Source organism: Bombina bombina, chromosome 2, assembly GCF_027579735.1.
Source record: "Bombina bombina isolate aBomBom1 chromosome 2, aBomBom1.pri, whole genome shotgun sequence".
NCBI lineage: Eukaryota > Metazoa > Chordata > Amphibia > Anura > Bombinatoridae > Bombina > Bombina bombina.
In genome coordinates, this window is record NC_069500.1 from 1,430,278,443 (window position 1) to 1,430,290,841 (window position 12,399).

Genomic DNA, 12,399 nt, shown 5'->3' on the forward strand with positions numbered 1-12,399 from the left:
TACACTAATCTTTCTTTATACCAGTTCCTCTCCTCCATTGCTATCCCCACAATTATGGGAGACAAATGGATAGAGGGCCCTACCAGAAGTATTACTGCTCTCATGGAGGTGATCTACAAAGCAGCTGGGCTGAAAGCATTACATGCTAAGGGGATTCAAGGGAATATCTAAAGGAGGAGAGCAACTAAAATGGGAAAATGTAAGTGTATATTATATACATTTTTGAACAGTAGAGTCTTTAAGGAGTGCTTGTAAGTTTCAAAACTAGGGCAGAGTCTTGTAAAGCAAGGCAGAGAGTTCCACAAAATAGGGTCCAGTTTGGAGAAGTCTTGTAGACAGGAATGTGAGGAAGTAACAAGAGAGGAGGAGTGAAAAAGGTCATGATAAGAGCAAAGGAGATGGGAGGGAGAGTATCTGGAGACCACATTGGAAGTATAGGGCAGAGAAGTGTTATTAAGAGCTTTAAAAGTTAGAGTCAGGATTTTGTGTTTTATTCTGGAGGTTAGAGGAAGCCAATGAAGGGACTGGCAGAGAGGTGCAGCAGATGAGTAGTAAAGTATGAGGAAGATCAGCCTGGCAGAGGCATTTACTATGGATTGTAAGGGAGATAGAAGGCAGCTAGGGAGACCAGAGAGGATAGAGTTGCAATAGTCAAGGTGGAACATGATGAGAGAGTGTATTAAAGTATAAGTTGTGTTTTGTGTGAGGAAGTGGTGAATTTTGGAGATGTTTTTAAGGTGGAGACAGCAGGAATTGTCCAAAACATGGATGTGGGGTGTGAAAGAGAGTTCTGAGTCAATTGTGACCCATGACATTGGGCATGCAGGGTTGGGGTAATAATGTTATTATCAATAGTTAGAGAAAGTTGGGGGGGTAGGCATTTTGGAAGAAGGAGGGGGAATAAGGAGCTCAGTTTTGGAGAAATTTAGCTTAAGATACTGAGATGACCAGATCCAGGATGAAATATTAGACAGACAGTTAGTGACATGATTTAGTAAGGAAGGGGATAGGTCTGGTGCAGAGATGTAGATTTGGGTATCATCAGCATACAAATGGTATTAAAACCCATAGGACTATATTAAGGAAACTAAGGATGATGTATAAATATAGAAGATAAGGCTACCAGGACAGAGCCTTGTGGTACCCCAACAGAAAGTAGCAAAGGGTCAAGGAGAAGGTTACATTAAAGGTTCTGTTAGACAGGTAGGAGGAAAACCACAAGAGGGCTGTGTCACAAATACCGAAGAATTGGAGGGTTTGGAGCAAGAGTGTGTGGTCAATAGTGTCAAAGACTGCAGACAGATAAAGACGGGTTAACAAAGAAAAGTGGCCTTTTGATTTTGCTGTTATAAGGTAATTAGTAACCTTAATGATTGCAATATCTGATAAGTGTTGGGGGCAAGATTGCAATGGATTGAGAAGGAATTTTAATGTGTGGAAATGTTATAAATGTATATCTATGAGCCTTTCCAGAAGTTTTGAGGCAAGGGGGAGTAGGGAAATAGGGCGGTAGTTAGATGGGGATGAAGGATTAAGAGAACATTTTTTGAGGATAGGTGTGATTAGAAATGAGGGAAATATACCAGTGCTGAGTGAGAGATTAAAAATATGTGTGAAGAAAGGAGTAAGAGTAGGAGAGAGGGAGGGCAGTAGTTGCAAGGGGATGCGATCAAGGGGACAGGTAGTGAGGTGAGAGGAGGGTATAAGGGCAGAAACGTCTTCCTTAGTAGCGAGAGCAAAAAAGCTGAATCTGTGGCTTTGTGGCTTTTAGACATCGGTGATTGGCAGAGGGGTTGGATACTGGAAGTGTGTTGAGAGATGATTTAATTTCAAATGGAATCTATTTTGTTGCTTAAGTGCTTAGCAAAATCTTGAGCTGAGAGAGAAGTGGGAATAGGAGGTAGGGGTGGGTGGAAAATTGTGTTTTAAGTGGTGAACAAACGTTTTGGGTTTAAAGAAAGAGTAGAGATAAGAGTAGAGAACTGTTCCTGCTTGGAGAGGTTAATGGCAGAATAGTAGGAGTTTAAGATGAACTTGTAATGAAGGAAGTCAACTGAACAACAGTATTTTCTCCAATATCACTCAGCAGTGCAGGAAAATCTATGAAGGAAGCATGTCAGAGGAGTATGTCAGGGCTTAGGATGAGTGCATGACTTTTGAGCTACGTTAGGAGGTGCCAAAATGTCAAGGACCACTTTAAGAGTTGAATTACATTGACAAATAGATTGGTCAGGGCAAGAAAAGGAGGAGATGGAAGAGCTATAAATAAATAAATAAATAAATAAATAAATAAATTACAAGTAAATAAAAAGTCAACCCCATCTCCTATGCTTTAAGTGGCTTTCCAGGGGGTGGGGGAAGAACGGCCCCCAGTTTTAATCATCCCTCCTGGCATAGTTTTTCTATTATTACTCTGCCCAGGACATAACCCAACTCCAAACAGTACTGCCTCAAAGCACATCCCAACCCAGCCCATGGAACCAGTCAGGGTAGCACTTCTTCAGAGCTATGGTTAACTGTTTTGCTGTCTGATTATTATTATTATTTTTTTTAAATATTGCACGCAAAAGTTATAATTGCTGAAAGTTATGACATGTAAGATGATAGAAAAAAACAAAATGGTCTGTAAAGTACTTTTACATAGGGATCCATTGTAACACTTTTTTTAAATAAATGTATACTGTATGTATGCATTAATATTTGTATATACAGTATGTATTTACACTTATACACATATAAATATAGATGTATATATTTATTGTAACATTGGTGTCAAAAGCCTGCAACCATGTTTGTGAGCAAGTAGGGTGTTAGTTGTTTTCCCACTTTTCTTTCTCTGTTGACTTCTATGGGGGAATATGTTATTGCTATCAACTTGTAATAGGTGCTCTACCCGGCGCGTCCAAAAAACTATTTCTAGCGGATATAACAAAGGAGCAGGAGCATTACATGATGCTTCACTAGTAATCTGGCCCTATATGGGGTTTCTAGTGGTGCCTATCCTTTGAGTACAAAGTGCTAACTTCTAAATACAACAAAAAAATCAGACATCAGTTAATGGCACCGCCATTTCCCATTAGTGTGCCATTTTTTTTCCAAGTCCAATTCTATAAAAAAAATAAAATTTAGCTTCCGGGTCCCTATTTTAGCTCAGTTTTATTTCTTTAGTTGAAGGAATAAATAGTATGGAGGATTAATAACTAATATTAGCTAAGATTTTTGTAGTAAAGCTAAAGCTCAATGTTTAATATTTAGTAAAAACAAATCTGTTATTCTATGTCCATTCTACATTTTTGCCCACTGTATTCCTCTTATTATTTGGCAACAATATATTTTTTTTTACATGATTTATAAAAAATATGATAATTAAATATTGTTGTTTTTTTTTAACAGCCCATTTTTCAGCAATTACAAAAACTTCATGAGTTTCTTCTTTGCTATTGAAACAATTAACAAGGACCCCAGTATTTTACCCAACATCACCCTGGGATATCACATTTTTGATTCTTGTGCAAGTGTCAATAAAGCTACATTGAGTTTGATGCAAATACTAACTGGGTCAAGATATGCAGTGCCCAATTACTCCTGTAGGTGGCAGGGCAGGTTAGCTGGGGTAATCGGGGATTTATCATCCGAGACAACTTTACAAATAGCACACATTTTAGGTGTATATGGATATCCACAGGTAGGTGAAATTTTTTTTTAATTTTGTTATTATTTGTTTTATTCCACTTTAACCGTCTAATGAAATCCTAACCATGACCTCCTCACTGCAACTAACCCTAACAATAACCTGCTCCAAGCAAGTAATCCATATTTGACCCAATTATTAAATTATAGGGAAGTATATTTCGAAAAAAAGAAAATATAAATGTTGAGCACAAAGTCTCTAAAAATCATGACAGATTTTATATTTATTGTTGGTGCAATTGGTCACTAAGTGAAATAAAAACAAAAACAAATAAGACATAGGTGTGCTCAGGGGCAAAACTAGAGGGGTTTTAGCAGTCTCAGCTGAGATGGAGCCATTACTTCTAGGGAGCCCCATCTATCCAAAACCCACAGCACGTCTTCAGAATCTCAAGTAACGAGGACACCTGCAGAGCCTTAACAATCCTATACTGTCATATTGCCCTCCATAACACTGCTAATAGCCAGGATCTCAGTGTCAGCCTACTGCAGCTTCACTTGGGAACTACATTTCCCAGTATACCTGAGGGGAAATGTAATTGGAAGCTACACTTTTTCTGCTCTAGATCACTGTTTTTAACCCTTCCCTGCACTTTTTACTTGGGTCCTCACACTGACAGAATGCAAAACATAGAATGTATAGCTTCTCTCTGTATTTCTTTACAGGATCTCCACAGTAACAGTCTGCACAGTGTTACTCTCTTATATAGTGGGTATTAATGTGAGCAATAAGAAAAAATTAGGCTGAGCTGGTAAAGGAAGAGACGTGATCATGTTGATTTAGATGGAAGGTTGATAGACCAGAGTATCAGGCACTAGTGAGGGCCTTAGCAAGCAAAGGTGTGAGTCGGTCTGTGCGCAAAATATCTATAAGAGTGGGTCACACAGTCATCAACACAAAGGTAACATCCAGTAAACTCTAGGTGTACATACTGTATGTATTTATGTGTCTGTGTTTATATATCTGTAAATACATATGCACATATAAATACATAATACACATGCATACTATCTGTCTATTATCTACCTTCTATCAATCTATTATTATTTTCAGATTCTGCAGCGCTTATATATTATAAGATATATATAGTCAATCTCTCTCTCACTTTCTATCTTTCTATCTATCTATCTATCTATCTATCTATCATCTATCTATCTATCATCTATCTATCTATCTATCTATCTATCCACACACACATACATTTATGTACATTCATACTATCTATCTATTATCTATCAATCTATCTTTCTACTATTTATCTATCTATCTATCTATCATCTTTCTGTCATCTATCTATTTATCTATATATAAACACACACACATATAGGTACACAAAAGCACAACAGATGTGAAAGGACCACCCATAGGCCTCTAGTTATCAAGGCGTCTAATATGATGCATTTGCGGCGTCAATACGCTCGCTAAACTTCGCAATACATCGCCGTCGCGGACCTTAATACGCTTGCCATAGTTATCAAAAAATCCGGCAAAAACATGCACGCCAAGTACGGCGCGAAGCGGACTGTTGTTAACTAACAGTCATCGACGTTGCAGTTATTCGGGCTTTTCCCAACTTTATTTATATCTGCAATAAAGTTCTGGAACATAGCACATATGTTGTCAGCAGATGATTGTATATAAATATTGCAATTTTTTATTTAAATTGAATATGAAAGATAACAATTAGCGACATATTCTTCTCAAAATGGACAGGGAATTATGTTTTTGTAAACATTTTATATATTGGACATATCTTACTATGATTACGTTATATTTGCAACTTCTATGTGTGAGGATATACAGAGTATATGTATTTTATATCTATCACTATTTGAAGGGGATAGTAAAATATTTAATTTACACTAGTGGGAGCTAGCTGATAATTGAGCCTCTTATGTATCTCTTTTGTCTGTATATTAATTATTGCGACAAGTTAAATGCAAAACTGTGCACAAAATATGTAATCTAATTTTTAGAGACAAAATTAGAACCTAATCCATTCAAAACATTTTATTTATTTATTTCAATATCTAGTAGTGCATTTTATTTTCATTTTTATTCAGTGTCTACATATTTAATAGTTTGTAATTGACTTGTTAGCTTATATGTTTCATTGTCTTGCCTTTTCATATATATATATATTCCTTGATTTTCTCTATCTGTATGTATGTACATATCTATAATTTTTAAATATAATGATAAAAATAATGATAGATGTATTTATGTATATGTATCCTTTTTTTTTAATAAAAAAATTCATAAATATTTTTTAGTAATTAATGGTACACAAATATCATAGAATTTCATTGAAAGCGACAATACAAACCTTGAACTTTTACTAAAGGAACACTAAGCACATTTATGTACTTTCAGAATTATGATTGAACATTCAATTTAAAATCATTTTCAAAATTACTACTATTAACCATTTTAATTATTTCTTTGTTTATCTTTATTTTAAAAATAAGGAATCTAGGCTGATGAGCAAGATAAATTCAATTGAACCCCCATGGAAAAGCACTATTTCATTGGTGATGTTCAATCAGCAAGGTCAACTCATGTTTTCTGATTAAAAATGGTCACAATTCATAAATTGAATTGTTTGATTTAAAATACAGATAAAAATAGACTGATGACAATTTGAGAATGTGACTATCTTACAATTTTTTTTTTTAAATCGTAAGCTCTATCTGAATCATGAACAATAAAATTGATGTTTATTTTCACTTTAATCCTTAGATAACCTTTAATAATTGAAATAGCAATGCACATGTGAAAGCCAATCATATTATGGCCTTTAGTTATCAATGTCTGTCGGACCTGATCCGAGAGAGCGGGTCAGGTCTGACAGACATCGCTGAATACGTCGAGCAATATTCTCGCCGTATTCAGCATTGCACCAGCAGCTCTTGTGTGTCACTTTTAAAAAAATATTTAAATGAATACAGCAACACAATAATTAATATTCAATAGATATTTATTTTTAAATATATATATATATGTTTTTTTTTTTGTTTTTTTTTTAAACTAATTTTTTGTTGGTTTTAAAACTTTTTTTTCTTCAAAAAACATTAATTTTTTTATTAATTTAAAACAAATTAACCATGGACTCCTGTATTTCACGGACAGCCCTTGCTACAATGTCCAGTCCTTGTGCAAGGTTTCTGAACATATCCGCCATGAATGGCCCAGTTTGGGTGCCCTGATCTCGATCCATAAAAAGACCAAAGAACATGTTAAATAAAATCTTAATAAAGATACAATTTGTAAACCATTATATTCTGTTAACTTACATTCCACTCTTGCCACCACCTCCTCTTCAGCTACCTCCTATATTTTACAGCAAATAGTTATTTTTAAAATTATATAAAACTTCCTCTCTAAATTTTATTATCAAATAAATAAAAACGACATGCAGACCACATTTGTACTTTCCACTTTTCTAATGAGACTATAATTTTTTAAATCTTTATACATTTTTTTGGATTTTATAATTGACTTCATTCTTCTATAATACTTTGATGAAAAGCATATCTAGATTCTCTGTAGTTGCTGAATTTATAATTATTATAGATGCCTTGTATAAATGTCTCACCCATAAACATTGTTATATCTTCAACAATGGATATATATATAAAATAAATGAAATTGAATTTTCTAACTAAATTGTAATCCTTTGTAATATTATAATCTCTCTCTCTCTCACAATTATGAAATAAAATGTTAGTATTAGTGTCTATTCAACATGCAGCCTGAAAGAACCTTTAAAATGATCAAAAAAATGAATGTTAAAGGGACATGAAACCACAATATTTTCTTTCATAAATCATATAGATTCAAAATTTGTATACAACTTTCAAATAATTTATGTTATCAATGTTGTTTCATTATCTTGGTATCTTTTATTGAAGAACCAGTGATGCATTCCTTGGAGCTAGCAGAATACATTAGAAAGCCAATGAAAATGGCCATAGAATTTTAGTCAACAATCAGCAGCTAGCTCCAAGTTCCTGAGCCTATCTAGATATGATTTTCAACAAAGGATAACACGAGAATGAAGCAAATTAGATAATAGAATAACATTTTAAAGTTGATTTAAATTGTATGTTCTATCTGAATCATGAAATAAACAAATTGTTTTTATTGTCCCTTTAAATAATGAAAAAATAGTATGAGAATTGTAAATTACCGTGTAAATCAGGGACTTCCACATCTGTCCCTGATTCATCGTCGTTCTGACGACCCTCAAGGAGGGTCAATGGTAATAGGGGGGGGGATCGGTTGCTGCGAGGAGTCGCCATACATACCGGCCTTATATACCTTGGGATCCTATCCCTTGGACGCCTGCGATCTGTGAAAATATAAAGTTGTATGTACACATTAGATACAGGATATATATTATTGTTCAGTAATGTATCTACAGCAGCAATGTATGTAATCTCTGTTGAAAAACAAATATATACATACATTTTTATCTCTAGAGAGATATATCAATATCAATATCTCTAAATATAAAAAATATTTGTTTAGATACATGTGTATATGATATATATATATATATATATATATATATATATATGTACATGCATAATAGATTTGTAAATATTTATCTCTATGAGTAAAATGTCAAGCAGCATGATTAATAATTATGATGTTGAATTTTTTAAAAATAAAAATAAGAGAAATAATAATTTCTAGATATACAGTGGGGAAAAAAGTATTTAGTCAGACACCAATTGTGCAAGTTCTCCCACTTAAGAAGATGAGAGAGGCCTGTAATTTTCATCATAGGTATTCCTCAACTATGAGAGACAAAATGTGGAAACAAATCCAGACAATCACATTGTCTGATTTGGAAAGAATTTATTTGCAAATTATGGTGGAAAATAAGTATTTGGTCACCTACAAACAACAAGATTTCTGGCTCTCACATACCTGTATCTTCTTCTTTAAGAGGCTACTCTGTCCTCCACTCATTACCTGTATTAATGGCACCTGTTTGAACTTATCAGTATAAAAGACACCTGTCCACAACCTCAAACAGTCACACTCCAAACTCCACTATGGTGAAGACCAAAGAGCTGTCGAAGGACACCAGAAACAAAATTGTAGACCTGCACCAGGCTGGGAAGACTGAATCTGCAATAGGCAAGCAGCTTGGTGTGAAGAAATCAACTGTGGGAGCAATAATTAGAAAATGGAAGACATACAAGACCACTGATAATCTCCCTCGATCTGGGGCTCCACGCAAGATCTCACGATGTGGGGTCAAAATGATCACATGAACAGTGAGCAAACATCCCAGAACCACACAGGGGGGCCTAGTGAATGACCTGCAGAGAGCTGGACCAACGTAACAGAGGCTACCATCAGTAACACACTACGCTGCCAGGGACTCAGATCCTGCAGTGCCAGACGTGTCCCCCTGCTTAAGCCAGTACATGTCCGGGCCCATCTGAAGTATGCTAGAGAGCATTTGGATGATGCAGAAGCAGATTGGGAGAATGTCATATGGTCATATGAAACCAAAGTAGAACTGTTTGGTAGAAACACAACTTGTCGTGTTTGGAGGAGAGAGAACACCATACCTACTGTGAAGCATGGGGGTGGCAACATCATGCTTTGGGTCTGTTTCTCTGCAAAAGGAACAGGACGACTGATCCGTGTACATGAAAGAATGAATGGGGCCATGTATCGTGAGATTTTGAGTGCAAACCTCCTTCCATCAGCAAGGGCATTGAAGATGAAACATGGCTGGGTCTTTCAGCATGACAATGATCCCAAACACATCGCCCGGGCAACGAAGGAGTGGCTTCGTAAGAAGCATTTCAAGGTCCTGGAGTGGCCTAGCCAGTCTCCAGATCTCAACCCCATAGAAAACCTTTGGAGGGAGTTGAAAGTCCGTGTAGCCCAGCGACACCCCCAAAACATCACTGCTCTAGAGGAGATCTGTATGCAGGAATGGGCCAACATACCAGCAGCAGTGTGTGACAACCTTGTGAAGACTTACAGAAAACGTTTGACCTCTGTCATTGCCAACAAAGGCTATATAACAAAGTATTGAGATGAACTTTTGATATTGACCAAATACTTATTTTCCACCATAATTTGCAAATAAATTCTTTCCAATTCAGACAATGTGATTTTTTGGATTTGTTTCCACATTTTGTCTCTCATAGTTGAGGTATACCTATGATGAAAATTACAGGCCTCTCTCATCTTCTTAAGTGGGAGAACTTGCACAATTGGTGGCTGACTAAATACTTTTTTTCCCCACTGTATGTCTCCATGAAATAAATGATGATAATTTTCAGAGGAATAACATTTGATTGACCCTCTTGAAAAATGATGGTTTTTTGAATTACATCAAATGTTTGTTTGCAACTAAGTAAAAAATATAGAAAAACAACCAATAAAAATAAGATAAAAATAAGATTGGCCAGTTTTAAGAGAAATGTAAATATTCTAAAATATATAAAATAAATGGAATATATTTACTGAATAGAATAAAATACACATGATTAGCTCATAAAAACATTTCAAAATAACTTTTATGCAAGACATGCGTCATTTAAGTATACATTTTTTTTAAAGTACAATATACAATACTTACATGCTCGAATGAGTGCACGAAAATCGTGGTACCATTCAGGCTTGCGTCTACGTAGGTCTGAGAAACTCCGTAGACAACTGCGCCTGGTACGGTGGACCCCAGACACTCTCCGCATCCTCTGCATCATTTCGTACACGATACGATCCCTATCTTCGTGCACTATGCCCCGTACACCTCCTATTCTGCGAGGGAAGTACTTGTCCATGCCATAAACTAAAATAATCAATTCGCCCTCAGTAAAGATAGGTGGACGTAGCGCCATCTTTGTCTCAAAAAATGATCTCAAAGAATTTTTTAGTGTGACAGAAATATACAGAAAATAGACAAATTTGATTGGTGCTTGCAAGTAAACAAAAATATTAATATTTGGTTGGCTGATTATGTTTCACGTGTTCATAACGATTCCTGTGTAAATTATGCACCATAGATGTATTTGAAAACATTCATTAATATTGCTGTACTGAGACATCAAGACAAATCATTATTCAATCATTATATTAAATGTGTGAAATGCTACACACTATTGACAAATCTTAGGCCATGTAAATGGACGAACCCTTGTAATCAAGTATGACACACTGTAGACAAGGATGACACACTGTAGACAAGGATGACACACTATAGACAAGGATGACGAATTAACCAACTAATTTATAATGCGCCATAGATGTATTTAAATACATTCATTAATATTGCTGTCCCGAGACATCAAAACAAATCATTATTCAATCATTATATTGAATGTGTGAAATGCTACACACTATAGACAAATCTTAGGCCATGTAAACGGACGAACCCTTGTAATCAAGTATGACACACTGTAGACAAGGATGATGATCCGTAGACAAGGATGACACACTGTAGACAAGGATGACACACTGTAGACAAGGATGACGCTCCGTAGACAAGGATGACACACTGTAGACAAGGATGACACACTGCAGACAAGGATAACATACTATAGACAAGGATGACGAATTAACCAACTAATTTATAATGCACCATAGATGTATTTAAATACATTCATTAATATTGCTGTACCGAGACATCAAAACAAATCATTATTCAATCATTATATTAAATATGTGTGAAATGCTACACACTATAGACAAATCTTAGGCCATGTAAACGGACAAACCCTTGTAATCAAGTATGACACACTGTAGACAAGGATGACACACTGTAGACAAGTATGACACACTATAGACAAGGGTGACACACTGTAGACAAGGATGACACACTGTAGACAAGTATGACACACTGTAGACAAGGATGACACACTGTAGACAAGGATGACACACTGTAGACAAGGATGACACACTGTAGACAAGGGTGACACACTGTAGACAAGGATGACACACTGCAGACAAGGATGACACACTGTAGACAAGGATGACACACTGTAGACAAGGATGACACACTATAGACAAGGATGACACACTATAGACAAGGGTGACACACTGTAGACAAGGATGACACACTGTAGACAAGGATGACACACTGTAGACAAGGATGACACACTGTAGACAAGGATGACACACTGTAGACAAGGATGACGCTCCGTAGACAAGGATGACACACTGTAGACAAAGATGACACACAGTAGACAAGGATGACACACTATAGACAAGGATGACACACTATAGACAAGGGTGACACACTGTAGACAAGGATGACACACTGTAGACAAGGATGACACACTGTAGACAAGGATGACACACTGCAGACAAGGATGACACACTGCAGACAAGGATGACACACTGTAGACAAGGATGACACACTGTAGACAAGGATGACACACTGTAGACAAGGATGACACACTGTAGACAAGGATGACACACTGTAGACAAGGGTGACACACTGTAGACAAGGATGACACACTGCAGACAAGGATGACACACTGTAGACAAGGATGACACACTGTAGACAAGGATGACACACTATAGACAAGGATGACACACTATAGACAAGGGTGACACACTGTAGACAAGGATGACACACTGTAGACAAGGATGACACACTGTAGACAAGGGTGACACACTGTAGACAAGGATTACACACTATAGACAAGGATGACAAATCAACCAATTAATTT

General features: G+C 36.1%; 1 protein-coding gene across 1 annotated transcript in view; it reads left to right on the forward strand.

The window, feature by feature from the left end:
* LOC128647602 (vomeronasal type-2 receptor 26-like) overlaps nt 1–12,399 on the forward strand; it is a 264,129-nt gene that overhangs the window by 14,642 nt on the left and 237,088 nt on the right. Inside the window, exon 2 of the mRNA XM_053700358.1 lies at nt 3,394–3,685. Within this exon, the coding sequence (XP_053556333.1) occupies nt 3,394–3,685 (292 nt within the window). The remainder of the gene's footprint in view (nt 1–3,393; nt 3,686–12,399) is intronic.